This window comes from Hemiscyllium ocellatum, chromosome 8, assembly GCF_020745735.1.
Source record: "Hemiscyllium ocellatum isolate sHemOce1 chromosome 8, sHemOce1.pat.X.cur, whole genome shotgun sequence".
Lineage (NCBI taxonomy): Eukaryota > Metazoa > Chordata > Chondrichthyes > Orectolobiformes > Hemiscylliidae > Hemiscyllium > Hemiscyllium ocellatum.
Window position 1 is genome coordinate 37,561,531 of NC_083408.1, and position 22,163 is coordinate 37,583,693.

At 40.6% G+C, this 22,163-nt stretch overlaps 1 protein-coding gene across 5 annotated transcripts in view; it reads right to left on the reverse strand.

Moving 5' to 3' along the window:
* sipa1l1 (signal-induced proliferation-associated 1 like 1) overlaps positions 1 to 22,163 on the reverse strand; it is a 370,728-nt gene that overhangs the window by 103,572 nt on the left and 244,993 nt on the right. For all 5 annotated transcript variants that reach the window (XM_060828818.1, XM_060828813.1, XM_060828816.1 and 2 more), the window contains 4 exons: positions 17,020 to 17,194; positions 13,697 to 13,800; positions 4,608 to 4,765; positions 3,117 to 3,690 (listed from right to left, as the gene is read on the reverse strand). In XM_060828818.1, coding sequence (XP_060684801.1) covers positions 3,117 to 3,690; positions 4,608 to 4,765; positions 13,697 to 13,800; positions 17,020 to 17,194 — 1,011 coding nt within the window. The remainder of the gene's footprint in view (positions 1 to 3,116; positions 3,691 to 4,607; positions 4,766 to 13,696; positions 13,801 to 17,019; positions 17,195 to 22,163) is intronic.

Sequence of the window (22,163 nt, forward strand, 5' to 3'; positions counted from 1 at the left end):
GACAATATGTTGAGAATGATCTAGATTTCAGCAATCAGTATAGAACAAGACAATTTAAACAAAAACTAAATTTTGTACGAATGAAGAAAAACGATGATGATTGAAACATTGCTAATAAAATCAGAAGGGTTTGCAAAAGAAATTTATCTGTTGCAAGCTGTGAGTAAGAGAAGATTCACCTATTTAACAATGGATATTTTATTACATTATTTCTGGGAAGGCTTCTGAAGACAGTTTTCAAGTTCTGACAGAATTGGACTTTTAAGGTACATATGTCTTCAAAATGAAAGAAGGGAAGTTTCTTGAACACAACTTTGTGAATAGAGGAGATAAGCAGCTTCACAGGTGTTCTAAGGATTTCAAAGTGAGAGGACATGAGGGGCAATATCTTTGCACGGAGTTCCTGTGTGGAATGAGCTGCCAGAGGAAGTGGTAGACACAGACACAGTTATAACATTTAAAAGACATTGGATAAGTACATGAATCGGAAAGATTTGGATGGATATGGGTCAGGCAGGTGGGACTAGTTTAGTTTGGGAACATGGTTGACATGGACTGTTAGACTGAAGAATCAGTTTCTATGCTCTATGACTCTATAATGAATTGTCTTGTGTGCTGTAACCGTTAAAACAGAGACACATTCCTGCAGTACAGAGCTACTAGCCTTACTTCAAACTAAGATACTTCTTTTTAAACATAAATTGCATATACATTTATTGAAATATTCAGCTTCTCAATAACTTTGAGCTGAGATTATTCTCATAACCAGGGGCAGTATAGTTCTATAATAAGTTTGTACTGAAGAATAATAACATTAAATTAAGTTTTACTGCATTTCTCAGCTTAAACATGGAAATCAGTCTCAGATCAATACTAAAAATGTTAGAACTTTCATGTACAGTTAACATAGATGATCAAAAGAGGAGTAACATAGCAACTATTTATAAATTGACGTTTTGGGCAGAAGACCTTCATCAGGAATGACGAAGGGCTTATGCCTGAAAGGTTGATTCTCCTGCTCTTTGGATGCTGCCTGACCTGCTGTACTTTTCCAGCACTACATTCTCGACTCTGATCTCCAGCATGTGCAGTCCTCACTTTCTCCTAACAAACCAGGATAAGTCTAATACAATTTATGGTAGTGCATTGGGTAGTGTTGTTAAAATGAAGGACTTGGAGTGCAGATACATAATTCTTTTAAGTTTTCGTCACATATAAACAAGCTGGTTTAAAAAAGAAATCTGATACGCTTGTCTTCATTGCTCAGTCCTTTGCATACAGAAGTTGGAAAGTCATGAAGGTTGTACCAGGCATTGGCGCGGCTCTTCTGGAATACTGTGTTCAGTTCTGGTCACCCAGTTATAGGAAGGATATTATTAATCTGGAGATGGTTCTGAAGAGATTTACGAGAATGTTCCTGGGTATGGAAGGTTTGAGTTATAAAGGAAGGTTGGAAAGGCTGGAACTTTTTCAGTGGAGCATAGGAGGCTGAGGGGCGACGTTATAGAAATTTATATAATAATGAGAGGTGTCAATCAAATTAATGGTAGTTTTTTTTTCCCTACGATGGGGAATTTCAAGACTAGGGGACACATTTTTAAGGTGAGAGGAGAGAGATTTTAAAAAGACGTGAGGGGCAAATTTTTCGTATGGGGTGGTTCACACATGGAATGAACTTCCTGAGGAAGTGGTGGATGTGGGTACAGTTACATTGAGAAGATAGTTGGATAAGTTCATGAATAGGAACTTATGGGATATGGGTCAGGAGCAGGCAGGTGGGACTAGTTTAAATTGGGAATATGTTTGGTATAGACAGTTGGACTGAAAGGCCTGTTTCCGTGCTGTATGACTACGACTATTAAACTAGCCCATCAATCTATACAGCAGCAGTAATGACATCATAGCGTTTAATACTTTATCATTCATTAATCAATACTGTCAGGCCACCCCTCAATTGAGTGAGCATTAGAATCAGCAACGGAATTTTATTTTCATGGGCGGGGGGGGGTGATTTCAAAGCCCACCAACTGAACTTTTCAAAAATCCAAATCTAACTAAACCAAATGTTTTCAATGAAAAAGTGAATTCCTGAATAGTTCAAAGTGAAACTAAGATTAGCATACAAAGACATATGAGAAAAATACTTCGATGTTCTATTGGATACAGAAGCTCAAGCTCTCTACAGATTAAGACCACCAAAGGTAGTAAACAAAATGAAGATATTTTCTATAATCAATCTGCTCATAAATGTTGTTACACACTGCTGGAACAAGTGGGACTCAAACCATGACATCCCAGCTCAGAGATAGGGGTTTGACTATTTTGCAACAAGAATGGATTTATGAAAACAATCAACAGGTTTGTTGAACTTAATTAGCCTGGGCAAAGTTGCCAACTCTTCACTGGTTGTAAAAGTCTAGTTAAATGGTATTAAACAATTTTTACCTAGCAGATTTCAATACAAACCAACCTAAAATTTAGGTTAAAAGTACACTGCTACAGCACAGTAGGATGAGTTTTAACTATTCAAGCATGTTACAGCTAAAATGAGACCACCAGTATTTACATTAATTACTTATTATGCAAAAATGGACCTTCCCTTAGCAGCAGCACTTCCAATATCCAAATGCAAAAATGCATCAAGACAGAAACATCAAAAGGGAAGGATCTTCAGCACCGGCAAAATTAGACAACCAATGAAACTTATGCCCAATGCCCATGAACCAAATTACAGAAGGATCTCTTACAATTTACAAAATGCTAACTAACTTCCCTCCCTGCTCATGGATCCCCCTCCAAACCTCATTGCTTACTCCTAAACAGCCCAGCTCATTGTTTTAAAAGACTTCAGCAGGAGAGGTAAGTGAAGAGCTTTGCGTGGGGGTGAGAAGAGCAGGAAGCATGGAGTGTGTGTTTGGGAATGAGCATGTCTGTCAATAAATGAAACAGTAGTTTATTTATTAAAAAAAAGAGTATGCACAGTTAAATGAGCCATATTGAAAAATGAAAGTTAAAGCAACACTACTCAGTCAATTCCCTAATCTACAAACTATACTCAAAGATACATTAACATATTTTAAACAGGTGAGATCTATAATAGCAAGATGATGACTTACCTCAAGTCTTTTGACTATTTCCTTAACTTCTTCAACGTTATTAAATGTCCTGACAAAAATGCATTCGCCCCGTTCATAGAAGATTTTAACAGTTGTTAGATTTGAAGTCCATCCTATAACATCTCTGCAGGAGCAATTGAATACTACCTGCTTAGAACTCTCTTCAATAAGGACCACAAACTCATTGGAGATACCCAGCAAACAGTCAATTTCAGCAGCACAGCTATAGTCTTCTGCACGCACACTCCACACAATTGTTCCCAGACTATACATCTCAGCATTGGCATAAGGTTTTGATTTCTCTTTCTTTTTTGTTGCCAATGAAATAAAAGGAAACTTTCCAGAAGGATCAATTGGTGTGTTAGTGACACTATTCTCTGCTAGATCTTTTAAGTACTCCTGTCGTGTCCTTGTTGCCATGGCCCGGAATTTTTCTGACTTATGAGCAGCGTTCTCTGCATTGATCACCTTGGCAAGTAAAAAGTCCCGGAAGACAGATGACTTGGGGAACGTGACATCTTTTGGAATTGGTGGGCCAAACGCAGGCACATCTTTTGACCGCGCCACAGCGACACTGCAAAAATAAAACCATGACATTATGCAAATCCGAAAGTGTAAATTGAACTTTGCACACTCAACTTTTTTCTTGCTGTGAATGCTAACACACTTTCCATTTATTCTAATTTCAGAATAAAGTATTTTGAGTATGCAATTTCCCAAACTTGGGATATAGCAGTCTCTAATATTGACTATAAACTGCACTAATTGATAGTGGAAAATATTAGTCACCATGTTGTTGTATTGTACATAAGGATCAGAAATCATATTGTATATTTAAAAATTCCCATATTTTAATCCATATTAGCAATTTTCCATCAAGACAGAATGCAAAGAACCACAGAATGTGCATCCTCCTCACCTCTGAGAGGCTTCCAGTCTCAGTTGTAATTTCAATCAGTGCCAGAATCTGAGCAATAACCAAAACCTCAAACTGGCAATAGTATGGACAGGAAAGTGAATTACTTATCCTGAAGTAATATCCTGGAAAGAAATTACAGGCTAAATCTTCACCTGCCTAAAAACAGATGACCTGAGGTTATCGTTGCAAGCTTAACCCTGGTCACTTAAATTTCTTAGGTCTCAGGGAACCTGCCCAGCTGAAGTCAATCAACCAACAGCTTGGTGGAGATTTTAAGTACTTTACTCCTAACTGTACCAATCTCTCTCCATATCCAAAATCTTACTATTCCTACAACCACTGGGTTTAGACATTAAACTCCATCCCCTCCTAGCAACAGGATTGGACATTAGGGTGAAACTAAGGCATTAAGGAATGTCAAAATTTTGAATCCATGGCTGTAACAGACCATGCAGAAGCATTCAACAAGCCACTAGGCACAGCAGTACCTGTTATCCTTTTAAGAAAACAAGGCCTATATTCCTTTCCTAGCACAAAAACATGTACATTAATAACATTTGCAGTTTACTCACCTGTAACAGACATTTTCAGTACATGGGTTGTGCACCCTCACTATGACAAACACATGTTGAAAATGGGAACGAATGTTCCTTGGAGTGAATGGCAGGGCCCCAGGTTCTTGTAGTACGATAGTCACTATATCATTCCCAATGTGTCGTTTCCTAAGAAGCTGAAATCAAAAAGTGAAACTTAACCTTCAGGCTGCCTTTAAAGTATGAAGTAATTTATAAATTCACAGCAATTATTCTATCTGGGAAAATGGGACTGTAAATAGCAATATATATGTTAATGTTGTTGTTTCCCTGAGATCCACTGCATTTATCTTGATGAAAATGAATGAAGATACAACATGCAGAACAAAAGATCACTAAGTCAAACAAAACTATCCATGATATGGAGATGCCAATGTTGGACTGGGGTGTACAAAGTTAAAAATCACACAACACTAGTTTATACTCCAACAGGTTCAATTGGAAGCATTAGCTTTCCGAGCACTGCTCCATCAGGTGGTTGTCGTTTCTCAGTAACAAGCACCGAGTCTGACAAGAGGAAAGAATGCACTATGGTACAGTAGGTTATACCGGTCTGAGGATGAGTAGAATGGCTCATATTTAACATGATTTATCACTGTCAAACAAACAGTAGCAAGAAAAATGAATTTCTCAAAAACTTGTCCTGGAGTACACAGTATAAAATATTAAGGACACTATTAACCCCTCATAGCACAGTTGGTAACTGCAATGTTTGGTGTTGAATGAAAATACTGTGCATGTAAATGCAGATGGAAAGAGCATTGCACAATTCCACTATTTCTGGAAACATTTTGGGATTTAGTATTTGACATATTCTAAGTGTACAATTCTTAGGATGAACTTGTGACTTCGGACACAAGTTTTCTATCATTGGGGTTTTCAATACATCAAACACAATGTTTGTATTGAGAAGGCGGCAGGAGCACTTCTAGATCTTAACCATGTACTGCTTTACTGGCTGTCACATGAAGCAAGTACAAAAAGATGTTGTTAAATTAATGAAAGGTGGCATACTTAGTGCCATTAAAGATTGCAGCCGAGCTGTCAATTCAGGGTGTCTACAGAGGGGGAATGTCGATTGAGGAATCAGTAGAGGGAGGGATGCCGATTGGGGCATCAGTGGAGGGGCGGGGTGTCGATTGAGGGTACCGTCGGGGGGGTGGGGGGTGAAATGAGGGCGTTGGCCGAGGGATGGTGTGAATTGAGGGTGTTGCTGGAGAGAGGGTGTAAATTGAGGGTGTCGGCTGAGGGAGGGCGTGGATTGAGGGTGTGGCAAAGAGAGGATGTGAATTGAGGGGTATACTGGCCTAAGCTCCACCCTCACCCCAGACCCAATATTTACAGAAGAACTCCCCCAATTCTAGCTGCATACATAACAGCCACTCAGGATCTCCCACGCACTTACATTCAAACTCCCAATCGTTGGCCGCCATGCACTGCAGAGTGCGTATGTCCTTGTCAAAAGTACAACTCCCATCAAGCCTTGTGGGCCAAGCCCCTGTAAGACACCAAGCTACCGGCCCGCACTGTACAAACATAAGACTCGAAAGGCAACATGGGGAATGCAGCCCATCCAGCGAGTGCTGGAAGAAGTGAAATCAGAACTGAGAGGGGCTGGAAAAAATGTTTTTTGTATTGTAGATAGAAGGTGAATGAGAGTCAGGGGAGCAGATGGAAAGGGACCCTGGAGTGTAAACTATCGATTAATAGACTTAAGGTGAGAGGGGAAAGATGTAAAAGAGAGCAGAGAGGTAACGTTTTTCACCCACAAGGTGGTGTGTATGGAATGTGCTGTCAGAGAAAATGATGGAGGGTGATACAATTACAACACTTAAAAAGCACGTGGATGTGAATATGAATAGGAAGGCTTTAGAAGTGATCTGGGCTAAATGCTGGTAAATGCGACTAGATCAAATAGCGATGCCTAGTTGGTGCTGACCAATTGGACCAAAGATTATGCTTCCACGCTGTATGACTCTGACAAGCTTGTTGGGCCAATGTGTGGGCCTTAGCACTGAACAGATGAACAGCTCCACTGTCAGATGTGTGCACTGCCAACACAAATAATAGAACAAGATGGCTTCTCAAGACAGAAGTTCCTTCTGAACAATTATCAAAGTATTAAAACACAAAAGTGATCCTAGCTGCCACACCATCATTTGGAGTGGATGCGCCTACACGTGTCAAATTACGACCATTAGGAGAGACGTTTTAATCAGCTTAAATGGTTACTCGCCTCTTGCAGGTGAATTAGCATTGTCTGACCACTGGAGTATTTTGATAAACCAGCACATTAACTGGTAATGGGAAAAAGACAACTACCATGCTTCAGTGAAAGATTTTTTGGGCTCTCATGTTGTAGGCTAACAGATTTGATTGCTATGATTAGTCAAGAACTCTAGATTTTTTTGTTTCCTCGTGAGACTAATAATATATAGAACATAGAAGGATACAGCGCAGTACAGGCCCTTCGGCCCTCGATGTTGCGCCGACCGAATCCTACCTAACCTATACTAGCCCAATAACTTCCAAATGCCTATCCAATGCCCGCTTAAATGACCATAAAGAAGGAGAGTTCACCACTGATACGGGCAGGGCATTCCATGAACTCACAACCCGCTGTGTGAAGAATCTACCCCTAACATCTGTCCTATACCTACCACCCCTTAATTTAAAGCTATGTCCCCTAGTAACACCTGACTCCATTAGCGGTAAAAGGTTCTTAGTATCTACCCTATCTAAACCCCTAATCATCTTATACACTTCTATCAGATCTCCCCTAAACCTTCTCTTCTCCAATGAGAACAGCCCCAAGTGCCTCAGCCTTTCCTCATACGATTTTCCTACCATTCCAGGCAACATCCTGGTAAACCTCCTCTGCACTCGTTCTAAAGCTTCCACATCCTTCCTATAGTATGGCGACCAAAACTGCACACAATACTCCAGATGAGGCCTCACCAGAGTCTTATACAACTGCAACATGACCTCAGGACTCCGGAACTCAATTCCTCTGCCAATAAAGCCCAGTACACCATATGCCTTCCTCACAGCACTATTTACCTGGGTGGCAACTTTCAGAGATCTGTGTACATGGACACCAAGATCCCTCTGCTCATCCACACTACCAAGTAGCCTACCATTAGCCCAGTAATCCATCATCTTGTTATTCCTACCAAAGTGAACGACTTCGCACTTAGCTACATTGAATTCCATTTGCCACATTTCCGCCCAGCTCTGCAACTTATCTATATCCCGCTGTAACCTACCACTTCCTTCCTCACTATCCACAACTCCACCGACTTTTGTGTCATCCGCAAACTTGCTTACCCAGCTTTCAAGTCCTTCCTCTAGATCATTTATAAAGATAACAAAAAGCAATGGTCCCAAAACAGATCCTTGTGGTACACCGCTAGTAACTACGCTCCAAGATGAACATAATCCATCAACTACTACCCTCTGTCTCCTTCCAGCAAGCCAATTCCTAATCCAAACCTCTAATGTATCCTCAATGCCATACCTCCGAAGTTTTAGCATTAGCCTTCCATGGGGAACCTTATCGAACGCCTTACTAAAATCCATATACACAACATCTACTGCTTTACCCTCATCCACTTCCTTAGTCACCTTCTCAAAGAACTCAATAAGGTTTGTGAGGCACGACCTGCCCTTCACAAAACCATGCTGGCTATCCCTGATCACGTTATTCCTACCCAGATGTTCATAAATCTTATCCCTTACCATTCTCTCTAAGACTTTGCCCACCACTGAAGTCAGACTCACTGGCCTATAGTTACTAGGGCTATCCCTACTCCCTTTCTTGAACAATGGGACCACATTCGCTATCCTCCAGTCCTCTGGTACTATTCCCGTTGACAATGACGGCATAAAAATCCAGGCCAATGGCTCTGCTATCTCCTCCCTAGCTTCCCATAGGATCCTGGGGTAAATGCCATCAGGCCCAGGAGACTTATCTATATTCATCCTTTCCAATATTCCCAAAACCTCTTCCCTGCATATTTCCAGGGCATCCATTCTAATTATTTGTGATTCCATATTCACATCAGCAACAGTGTCCTGTTCCTGAGTGAATACTGATGAAAAGTACTGATTTAATGTCTCTCCAATCTCCTCCGCCTCCACACACAACTTCCCACTACTATCCTTGACTGGACCGATACCTACCCTAGTCATCCTTTTATTCTTGACATACCTATAGAAAGCCTATTGAAGACAAACTAAACAAATCTAAATCTGTTCTTATTTAATATCTTATGCCCTCCCGTGTGTGATTGTCCAGTCATAAAAGCTTTCTTTAAAAGGTACAATGTAAAATCATCCACACTTGCCAGTCGGATGTCAACTTGGTTACACAAGTGGGGTCTCTATCTCCGGCAACTGACTCAACACGGACGTCTATTTCACACCCACTGACTCCCACAAATACCTTGACTACACCTCTTTCCACCTCCCCACACCACAATAAAAGTGCAATTCCTTATTCCCAATTCCTCCGCTTCTGCCATTTCTGCTCCAAGGAGGAACAATTCCACTCCCAAACATTCCAGATGGCCTATTTCAAGGACGGCAACTTCCCCACTCACAGAATCAACCATGCCCTCCATTCCTGCACCTCCACCCTTGAAGCCCACCCCTCCAACCGCAACAAGGATAGAACCCCCCCCCCCGCCCCGCTAATCTCCAGATACAGCACATTATCCTCCACTGTTTCCGCCACCCACAATCAGACCCCAAAGGTATATTTCTCTCCTCACCCCTATCCGCATTCCGCAGAGACCATTCTCTCCATGACTCCCTCATTAGGTCCATGACCCTCTACTAACCCAACCTCCACACCAGACACATTCCCTTGCCACTACAGGTGATATAACACCTCTCCCCTCACTTCCATCCACGGCCCCAAAGGATCTTCTCTCACCCAGCAGAGATTTTGCTGCACATCTACCCATCTCATCTATTGTGTCCGTTGTTCTAGATGTGGTCTCCTTTACATCAGGGAGACAGGACGCCAACTTGTGAAGCACTTCAAGGAACATCTCTGGGAGACATACATCAAACAACCCCACCAACCTGTGGCCGACCACTTCAACTCCCCCTCCCACTCCCCCAAGAACTTGCATGTCCTGGGCCTTGTCCACTGCCAAATCCAAGCTACCTGATGACTTGAGAAAGAACGCCTCATCTTCTACCTTGGGACCCTTCAATCACACAGCATCAACATAGACTTCACCAGTTTCCAAATATCCCCTCCAACCACCACATCCCAAACCCATTCCACCCTCATCATGGACCTATCACTATTACCCTCCACCTGCATCCACCTATTCCTTTCCTAGCTACCTTGCCCCTAGCCTCACCCCACATTTACCTCTCAACCTCCTTCCCCTTCTACATTTCTGATGAAGGAGTTCTGTCCAAAATGTTGACTGTCCTACTCCTCAGATGCTGTCTAACCTGCTATGCTTTTCCAGTGCCATACTTTTCAGTGCTGACTCTCTAATAGCTGTAGTCCTCACTTTCTCCTACACCATGTTGTATATAATTTTGGTTCAATTTTCTCTAAGTATAAACTTGGAGGTGGCAAAGACCATGGCACATGAATAGCAAGAGAGAATAAAGCTCAGAATGTAAACTGATGACAGATCATGCAAATATTTAGAACGGCATCACCTGGTGTACCAATGGGAAGAAAGTGAGGACTGCATATGCTGGAGATCAGAGATGGGTATGGATTCCTGATGAAGGGCTTATGCCCAAAACGTGGATTCTCCTGCTCTTTGGATGCTGTCTGACCTGCTGTGCTTTTCCAGCACCAGACTCTCAATTCTGGTGTACCAATATGCACTCTTTCTGATTAGGCTGCATTCTAATTTAAGCTTGCGGATGAATATTTACCCAATCTGAGCTTTATTCTCCATTGTTATTTATGTGCCTCCTCTAAGTTTATAGTTAGAGAAAACTGAACCAAAGTTATATACAACATCTGCAAGATTTAATTAGAATCAGAAGGAATATCTACTTTCCTCAAAGGATGAAATGGATCATAATTGACTTAACCCTTCCCTTAGGACAGGAGCATTTACAACCCACGAAGCCATCTATAATTTGCCAAAGAAATAACCAAATTGTTAGTGTGAAGGAATATCACGCTCGTGCAGAAGAGAATTTTGTAGAGACTAATGTGAAGCTACAGAGTAGACTACTCTTCTTGCTGCACATATAAATTCTGTTTTCTATGATCCTGCTCCACTAGCTACCTGATGAAGGAACAACGCTTCAAAAGCTTGTACTTCTAAATAAACCTGTTGGACTATAACCTGGTGGTGTGAGATTTTTAACTTGGTCCACTTCAGTCTAACACCGGCACCTCCATGTTATATCACTCATGGGATAGAACTTCTCAATTATTTGTTGTCAGAATTTTATGGGTACATGGCAGAAAACTTGGACATGACCACATTCCCACAAGACTGTTGCTCAGAGTCTCCTCTGTGCTATGGAGCACAGGGTTGGATTAGCTATCAAAGTAAACTTGGTTAGTTACTACAGTGCATTCTAAAATTTTAAGAGTGCATTATCGCTATGATATGCACTGACAGTGGAGGAAGTGAGCATCAAATTCAATAGTAGTGGTCCAGATTAAAGTATAGTGTGTCATGGATTGTGCCTCTTTTTTTTAAAGCATCGAGTGACAACCATACATCTGAGTGAGTATTCCTCACACTCCCAATACAAACTTTACAGATGGTGATTTATCCATTAAGAGTTTCCAGCCCTGGCTCTGTTTCTCTAGTCACAGTTAGTCTTGATGAAAATGCCACTTGTCATCTGCAAATTTACCAGTTAAACATGAAAAGTGGTGGAGCTGTGGATAATCAGGAAAGATATCAAAGAATGTAGGAGGATATAGATCAGCTGGAAAGTTGAGTAGATAAATGGCAAATGGAGTTTAATTTGGACAAATGATGCATTTTGGGAGGTCAAATGGAAGAGGAAAATATAGTGGATGACAGGACACCAAGGGAACATTGACAAGCAGTGGAAACTTGGGGTACAAGTTCATAGCTCCCTGAAATTAACACCACAAGTGGATTAAGATTGTAAAGAAGGCATGCCACATGCCTAGCTTCCTTGGTCAGGGCACTAAGTATAAAAATGGCAAGCCATGTTCCAAATGCATAAGACTTTGGTCAGGGCACATTTGTATTCCTGTGCCAAACTATAGGAAGAATGTGGAGGCTTTGGCAAAGTTGCAGAAGAGGTTATCATAATGTTATCTGGATTGGAGTGTATTAGGTAGGAGTTTGAACAACATGAATTGTTTTTTGCTGGAATGTCAGAGTTTGAGAGCTGACCTGATACAAGTATATAAAATATAAGAGACATGGATAAGGTGGATAGCTGGAGTCTCTTTCCCAAGTTGGAAATGTCAAATAGTAGGTGCCATAGGTTTAGGGCAAGGGGGGTAGAATTTAAAAGGAGAGTGAGGGGAAAGGTTTTTTTAAAGAACAGATGGTAGTAGGTACCTGGAAATGCTGGCAAGGGAGGTGGTAGAAACAGCTAGGTTATAGATAGATACCCTACAGTATGGAAACAGGCCCTTCGGCTCAACAAGTCCCAACAAGCTCTGAAGAGCTACCCACACATACCCACTCCCCCACCCTATATTTACCCCCAGCTAATGCACCTAACACTATGAGCAATTTATGCACCTAACACTATTAGCATAGCCAATTCTCCTAGTCTACACATCTTTGGATTGAGAAGGGAAACCGGAGCACCCAGAGGAAACCCACGCAGACACGTGGAGAATTTGCAAACTCCACACAGACAGTCGCCCGTGGTGGGAATCGAACCCGGGTCCCTGGCGATGTGAGGCACCAGCGATAACCAATGAACCACCGTGTGACCCAAAAGGTTTAAGCAGCATTTAGGCAGACACACAAACAGGCAGAGAATAGAGGAATATAGACCATGTGCAGGCTGATGGGATTAGTTTCGAATACCATCATGGTCAGCATGGACACAGTGAGGTGAAAGGCTAGTTTTTATTCCATGTTCTAAATAATGTGGAATACGAAACAAAGAAATCTTTTCTATTGTATGGTTATTACATCAACTCTGCTCCCTCAAAAATGGGAAATTCCTTAAAGTAGAATCATAGAATCCCTACAGTGCAGAAAGAGGCCATTTGAATCATTGAGTCTGCACTGACCCTCCAAACAGCATCCCATCCAAACCAAGCCTCCTACCCTGTCCCTGTAAGGTTGCATTTACTGCGGCTAATCCATCTATCCTGCACATTGCTAGACACTATGGACAATTCAGCATGGCCACTCCACCTAACCTGCATATCTTTGGACTGTGGGAGGAAACCAGAGCACCTAGCAAAACCCCAGCAGACGTGGGGAGAACCTCCAAACTTCACAGTTAGCCAAAGCTGGACGTGAATCTGGGTCCTTGGTGCTGTGAGACAGCATTGCTATCCACTAAACAATTGAGCTGACTCTGAAGCTGCTTCAGCCTAAGATCCACGGTGTGCAGGTCTGCACTCTGAAATAGAATAGAAAGATTTTGGATTTGATCTTTAATCCATTGCATTGCATATCTAATCCAGCAAATAGGGAGAGTATAATTGATCTTGGCATCATGGGATGAAAATAAATGCTATGTTTTTCATTGCTATGTAAGGTGAAAACCAGATCAGTTGTCGATGTAATGCACTCTTTGGTACAATATCTTGGCCACCACACAGGAAAAGTGCTCATAGGCTGATGTATTGAAGGATGCAAACAACTTAAGATCTCCACTCAGCCTTCAGGAAGGAAAAGGCACATTGAAAATAAAATAATTGAAACTCTAGCAATTGTGGAACTTTACTGTTGAACCAAAGTCGTAACATTCATTTAGCATCAAGCTTGCTCCTCAGATCTGATAAACAAAGCTAAGAGAACCAGTTACTAATAATCCACAAATCATCTGAAACCATAACTGAACATGACTTAATAGCAAAATGAAAGATTTCATTTTACTGTTGGACCTTGACCTACCTGCTGCTTGTTGTTTGGTGTGTAAGGAAGCAGGGTGGAGACATGAAACATGATCTCATAATCTTTGTAGGTTGTGTAGAGGGAATGTGTACCAGTTGAATCAGCTGAAAACACAGACGGCAAGCTTAGCAGAATTATTAGAAAAGAACCCAAAGAGAAAAGATGTGAATATGATGAAAATATTACCCAACATATTGGGAGAATTTATCGCTATTTTACTGCATACAACACTGAACAGTAATTGACTTCTGCAAAAAACATCTTTTGTTTAATTACTTATTCATATAATTTACATGATCAATAGAGTCAAACCAAATCAAAGGATTATTTTCAAAAAGAGAGAACACCTCAGTAAAAATTCAGCAACTAAATATACCAATTGAAATAAGTTTCAACTTCAAAACAGTTATTGTTAAGAACCAAAGGTCAATGAGTACCCATAGGGCAGTCTGAAAGAGACTAGATCTCGACAGCTGATTAGATTGACCACAGCACCAAGTAATTTTCCAATTAATGGCAACAGGTGTTGGTCAGCAGTCAGCAATATCAGCTACCAAACACAATTCAAAATTTAATTTATATTTTTATCTTTAGTACAACGTTAAAAGGGGATTAATTAATGTAGCATTCAATTAAAATCGAAGGTGTAATCTATCAAAATCCCAAAACCTTCTAAATCTGGCATACAATGGGGGCCTCATGTAGGAAAGCGTGATCGGCGGTGATCATGCCTGATGACTGCACTGTTAGGATTTCTCTTCTCTTGCCTTCCCCTGTTGGAAGCAAGGTTATTACAGTGTGCATAGCAATAACAAAAAGCTTATGGCGAGACAAAGTGAACAACAGAAAAGCTCACACCTACAATCAATCTGTGTGATGATTTGAGAGTATTATTTCCACCATGAAATCGAAGGGTTTGGAAAAAGCTTTTTTTTTTAAGAAACATTTCCAATACTACATCAAGTGTTAAAAGATATTTTCAGGATAGAAGGATTGATCCTCAATCAAAATTGAGGATCACCGTGGGCAGCACGGTGGCACAGTGGTTAGCACTGCTGCCTCACAGCGCCTGAGACCCGGGTTCAATTCCTGCCTCAGGCGACTGCGTGGGTTTCCTCCGGGTGCTCCGGTTTCCTCCCACAGTCCAAAGATGTGCGGGTCAGGTGAATTGGCCATGCTATATTGCCCGTAGTGTTAGGTAAGGGGCAAATGTAGGGGTATGGGTGGGTTGCACTTCGGCGGGTCGGTGTGGACTTGTTAGGCCGAAGGACCTGTTTCCACACTGCAACTCTAATCTAATCTAATCTAAAATCCTTGCCTGGCTTGTTTTGCATTCTTGTTCATCCAACATTGAAACAAGTGAAAATCTTAACCTTCCTGTATGTTGTGATCCTGATCATTGTATTGTTTATGATCTGTTATTCGTTTTGATCATGTACTACCTTAAAATCACAACTTACTTCTCAACTGCAAACTTGTCTTTCTGTTCTATGCTTATGATTTTGCAGGTAATATACCAAAATAGCTTGGTTACCCTAAATTTGGCTATTGAAATGAGAAAATGATTATTAGCATAAAGAATTTTTAAAGACTTTTGACTGAAACACAAATTTGATAAGCCAAACCTTCTGAAAATAAAATTCTTTTTTTAAATTAATGTTATTGTGCAGATGTATACACCATGTTTCTTTGAGCTGGTAATCAATGATCTGTACTTGATGACCTTAATAATCTTACTGAACTAAGCACAGATGAAAATTATTAGACCATAAGCAAAAATGCATAGCTCTGAATTTTATAAAGTTACACATACCACAATTAGATGGCTTGGTACCCAAATGTTGAGAGTGTCACCACCCAGCATAAAACTAAGAATACAGACCAGAAAGATAAAATTCATGGCTGGTACTGAATAGGTGGATCTCAACAGTTCCTTTTGATCAATTGAACAGGGAAAATCAACAAGGTCTATCTTCCTTATTTTTGACAAGGGTATTGAAGGTTCTGTAACTAAGATGAGTAGAAAGAGCTAAGGTACAAATGAGATATAATCTAGCTGAATGGTGGAACAGGTTCAAGAGTTGAATTGCTTGCTTCCCTCCCAATGATTGAGATCCATAAAGACAGACATTGATAAAAACATAATCAGAAACAGCTATAATAGACTACTGTGGTGAGAAGCACAAAACAGGGTAAATGCAGGATGTTCCTGACAACTGCTGAGTTGCAATCAAGAATCACAGTCTAAGGATATGGATAGGCAGGAGGTGAAAACAAATTTCCTCATCCAGAGTGTATTTAGTCTATGGAAATATATGCCACTGAAAGTGGTTCAGGCAAAACATTGAATGTTATCAAGATAGAGTCATAGTTCTTAGGGCTAAATAATGAAAGGGTATGGGGCAATAGCAGGAAGAGGGGTAATCCAGTTCAATGATCAGCCATGAAATCATGTTGAATAGTAGAGCAGGCTCAAAAGGGCCAAATGGCCTACTTCTGTTCCTATTTTCTATGCTTCTATGTACTGAACTAGTTTTAAAAAAAGATAAATTAAAAAAAAGTCATTTGTTGGTGGGGAGGGGAGGGTTTAACATAGCACATGCCAAGAGGAATGAGGTGAAAGAGAGTGCACCAAGGATAATGGGACTCAAAACAGCATGCATGAAGGGAAGGTAGAAGGTAGCATGCAAAGGATGTTATGGAGTCAGAAGAGTGTAAACTACTCTTTCACCACTCAATTCAGAGACAGTGCTGAAAAGGTCCTCACCTTATGGATCTGGACCCTTCACTTTCATTTATCTGCCAGGTTTCTTAAAGCCAGAATCAAGCAGATGACAACAGTGAAAAGAATATAAACCTTAATGAAATGAAAACAAAACTGAACTAGACATTTTCACCCAGTCATTTACCCTGTTAAAAAGTTTCAATGAGTGGTCTGTGTCATGGAAACTGATTTGCCATCAATACTAAAACTGATGGCAAGCTAAGCTTACATTTTAAACTTCTTTTCCTCCAACCACTTCCGATCCATAACTCACACTTCTAGGTGTTGAAATATTCAGTGTCCAATATTCAAGATAGGCTGAGAATAATTACCTACCTATAATTACCTGAGAATAACTCTCACAGGAGAAATGGCACTTTCCTATAAAGAATTGCAAAGGTAAGATACTAAGCTGACAATGCTCACTACTCATAAATCGCTGCTTTCAATAAAGGAAGACAGGAAGTGGGAAAATTAAGACAAATGGTAGTGGGCAGCACTTGTGACAATTCAACCATACTGTTCATTGCATACTGTCACAAAACTTTAAAGGCCTTACTTTTGGTGTCGAGTTGGGCTCGATACTTGTCAAAACCTTTAAGACGCACTTTATCTCCCAGCAACTGGAGAAACTCTTCAAATGCAGAGCCAGCCACTTCATTGTTGTACATCTCTTCCTCTGTGCTCTGTCCAGCTTTACAATACATTACTCCTACTTTGTGCTGGAAACTAAGCTGTTCAAATAGAAAGGTAAATGGTTTATATTTAGTCCAGAAGAAGAGTGGAGGGTATAACAAAACTAAACTCGACATCTTCACCCAGTCATTTATCCCATTAAAAAGGAAAATTGTTAAATGCCCTTGACAGTACAGAATAATGATCTTTTATTTTAAAACAAATGAATTACATGCAGCACGAACCATCATGCTCAAAATCCTGTATCAAGTTAGACTTCCCAACATTATGCATTACCTACAAAACGTTCTTGGGATAGTCGGTTCTTATATTCAAACCTGTTGTCCAGGAGAAGGTAGAAATACAATCAAGTGCTTGCTAGCTGACATCTGAGAACAGTTAGCAGTCAACCATGTTGGTTTAGGCTTGAAGGCATAGAGCCCGAACAGGCAAGCATTGTAGGTTTCCTTTCTTATAAGGTCTTAGTACAGCAGTTCAGTTATTACAACAATCCAAGAACTGCATGGCCCCTGTTTTATATCATTAAATTGCAAACTGTGGATGAAGCCATGGTCCAAATGGAGAGTTAATGGTGCAATTATCAGAAGCACAGAAATTGTAACAATAACACAACTAGAGACTTTAATGAGTTGATGACCAGTTAATACATTAGCTTTGTTCCATTAAATGAAACTTCTAGATACTAAGTTAAAAATCACAATACCAGATTATTGTCCCACAGATTTATCTGGAAGCACTAGCTTTCAGAGTGTTGCTCCTTCATCAGGTGGTTGTCGAGTATAAGATCATAAGACATGTTACATTTTTATACTCCACAACCATCCGATGACGGAGCAGCGCTTCGAAAGCTAGTGCTTCCAATAAACCTGTTGGACTATAACCTGATGCTGTGAGATTTTAAACTTTGTGCACCCCAGTCCAACACCTCCAAATTTAGATAGTAATTTTTTTCATGCAACTAATGTAACTTGTATGTACGTATAAACATGGGAATAAAGTTCGAGTGGTCCAAACAATGTCTACCACACATTCCATACATGATAGAAACTTCCATCCTTTTTTGGAGGAAAGTAACACCTTTATGTAATTCTCACTGGTGGAACCTTCCCCCATTGTGATACTCTGCACTAACAAACAAATGTGACAGCTAATTCCTAACTTGATTCTTATTATCCTATACAAATGTCAATATGACATCAGAGTTTGAAATGCCAATCACAAGATCTTTGAAAACTAAATACATCTGCATATTAGATTTAGCCAAAAATCTACTTCTTTGATGCTTCTGAATACTTAAGAATTTCACGTTTTCTCACTCATCAAAAAACAACCTAGTTAACCTAAATAATGCCCATCATGGAAGACAATACACTTCAAAAGCAGAAAAAATTTTAGATGATTGAATTCAATCAACAAATATCTGCAGGTTACTAAAACCAAACTGTTTAAACATAGGGATCTTGCCATCAGTAAATCTTTTAAAAATCCAAAAATGTATAAGTAATGAGAACATTCTTCTTCCTCAACTTATAGATCCGTAAACAGTTCATATTCACATTGTTTGAAAAAGGATAAGGAAAAGTTACTTTGAAGAATTCAGTGGAAAAAAAAATTATGAAAAATGACCCTCAAATAACTTTGAGCACCTCTTTCCATCTGGTCATTATAACCAGCACATACTTGTCCAAAAGATCATAAGACTGCAAGACACAGGAATAGAATTAGACCATTCAGCCTATGGAATCTGTTCTGCGATTCAATCATGGCTGATATGTTTTTCAATGCCACTCTCCTGCCTTCTCCCCTTAACCAATGATCCCTGTATCAATCAAAAACATATCACTATCTTTAATACACTTAATAACATGGCCTCCACAAGGAGTGCCACAGATTCACCACCTTCTGGCTGAAGAAATTCCTCATCTCAGTTCTAAAGGAACACCCCCTACTCTGATGCCCCTAATTTCACCTACCAGTGGAAATGTACACTCTATCCAGACATCTCAATATTCTGTAAGTCTCAATCAGATCTCTCCCAAATCTGTACTGAGTACAGATCCAGAGTCTGCAACTGCTCCTCATATAACAAACTCTCAATCCTTGAAATTATTATTTTAAACGATTGCTCTTCTGGACCGCCTCCAATGCCAGCATATCCTCCTTTAGATATGGGGCCTCAACTGCTCACAATATTCTAAATATGGTTTGATGAGAATCATATAGTGCCTCAACAGTACACCCCAGATCTTGTCATTTAGCCCTCTTGAAATGAGTCCTCACACTGCATTTACCTTCCTAACTGCCAAGTAAACCTGCATGTTAATCTTAAGAGAATCCTGAACCATGACTCCTAATTCCCTTTGTGCTTCAGATTTCCAAAGCCTTTCCCCATTTGGAAAATAGTACATGCATCTATTCTTCCCAAAGTGCATAACCCTCACTTTCCCACATTGGTTTCCATCTATGACTTCTTTAGCCACTATCCTAGCCGGTCCAAGTCCTTCCGAAGCCTCCCACTTCTTCAACACGACCTGTCCCTCTATCTTTGCATCTCCTGTAAAGATATCAACACCACGCTCCATTCCTTCACCCAGATCATTAATCAATAACATGAACAGTTCCAGTTCCAACAATGACCACAGCAAACCTCCAAGGTAAAAACAATGACTGCAGATGCTGGAAACCAGATTCTGGATCAGTGGTGCTGGAAGAGCACAGTAGTTCAGGCAGCAGCCAACGAGCAGTGAAATCGACGTTTCGGGCAAAAGCCCTTCATCAGGAAATGTCGATTTCGCTGCTCGTTAGATGCGGCCTGAACTGCTGTGCTCTTCCAGCACCACTGATCCACTGCAAAACTCCAACTAGTTACCAGCTGCCATCCTGAAAAAGTCCCCTTTATGCATACTCTCTGCCTTCTGCCAGCCAACTAATCCTCTATCCATGCCAGTACCTTGTCCCTAACATCATGGGCTCTTATTATGTAGCAGTATCCAGTGTGGCACTTCTGGAAACCCAAACAGATCACACCCACTGGCTCTCCTATGTCTAACTTGCTCGTTATCACATCAAGAAATTCTAATAGATTTTCAGGCACAATCTTCCTTGGTGAAGCCAGGCTAATTTAGCCCCATTTTACCATGCACTTCCAAATATTTCACAATCATATCCTTAATAGGACTCTAAAATCTTACCAATGACTGATGTCAAGCTAACCTGTCTTCTGCCTCCCTCCTTTCTTAAACAGGAGTGTTATATTAACTACTTTCCAATTCTCTGAGACTATCCCCGACTCCAGTGAATCTTGAAAGATCACCAATGCCTCCATAATCTCCTTAGCTATCTCCTTCAGAGATCTGAAGGGTATAGTCCATCTGGTCTGGGTGATTTACATGCCTTCAGACCTTTCAGCTCCACTAGCACCGTCACCTGAGTGATGGGCACTACATTGATCTCTGTCCTTGAGTTCTGGTGTGCTGCTGGTGGATTTAACTGTGAAAACTGATGCAAAGTATTTGTCAGTTCCTCCACCATTTCTTTGTTCCCCATTACTACTTCTCCAACCTCATTTTCCACTTGTCTCATGTTGACTCTTATCTTTTTGACATCTAAAAAAAAACTCTTGCAAGCTTCTTTTATATTACCAGTTAACTTACACTGACATTTTATCTTCTCCACCCTTATTGTTTTTATAGTTATTTTTGGATGGCTTTGAAAAGAGTTCCTAATTCTCTGGTTTCGCAGTAATTTTCACCACATTGTATGCTTTTTCTTTTGCTTTTACTTAACTTCCTCAGTCAGCCATTGTTGCCCTGCTCAACCTTTAGTATGTTTCTTCTTCCTTGGTATGGTCCGTTGTACCTTCCAAGTTCCCCTCAGAAACGACTGTCATTGCTGCTCCATCATCTTCCCTGCTAGGCTCATCTTCCAACCAACTATGGACAGCTCCTACCTCACATCTTTCTAGTTACCTTTGCTCAATTGAAATACTGTTACATCTTATTCTAGCTTCCCTCTCTTAAACTGCAGAGTGAATTATATCATATTAATGTCCCCAGAGGTTCCTTCACCTTAAGCTGCCTAATTAAGTCTGCCTCATTACACATCACTAAATTCAGAATTGCCTGTTCCCTAATGGAATCTACCACAAGCTATTCCAACAAAAATCCCACAGACAAAAAAACATTTGTGGAATGTCTTCGAGATCCACTACTAACCAGATTTTCTGAGTCCATCTGCATATTGAAGTCCCCATGCTTCTTGTAATAGTGCCTTCCTTACAAGCCTTTTCTATCTCCTGATTTATTTTCTTCCCCACATCTTGACTACTGCTAGGAAACCTGCACACAACTCCCATTAGGTTCCTCAACTCTACCAGACAGATTCCAAGTCTTCCAACTCCACATAATTTATTGCTATCGATTTCATTTCTTTTGTTATATTAAAAAGGAAAGCCTGCCCCATCTGCCCATCTCATTGATCTTTCAATAGAACGGGTTTCATTGGACATTTAGTTCTCAGCCCTGATCCCCTTGCAGCCATGTCTTTTTGATACCCAAAATGTCATACATGTCAAGTAGATTCGTGCTACAGGCTCATTTAACTTGTTTTATATACTGCATTTAAGTACAACACTTTCAGTCCTGTGTTGACTGTCCCCCCCACCCCCTTCTCATAGTTGTCCCTTCAGCTGCCACGTCTGAAGTTAGGTTCTGACTCTCCCTGTACTCTCAATCCTATGATTTATGCTAGAAAGTTCAATAACCTCTGCTGAGTATGCCCCCTTTAATTTTTCCATCATTTTCCATGCAACTGAAAGCTGAAAATGTGTTGCTGGAAAAGCGCAGGTCAGGCAGCATCCAAGGAGCAGGAGAATCGACGTTTCGGGCATGAACCCTTCTTCAAGAATCCCTAGCTATATCATGCAACTTAAAGGTCCTCCACTCCCTACCACCACTATTTAGTTTAACGCCTTATCCACAGCCTTAGTCATGCAATTCACCAGGACTC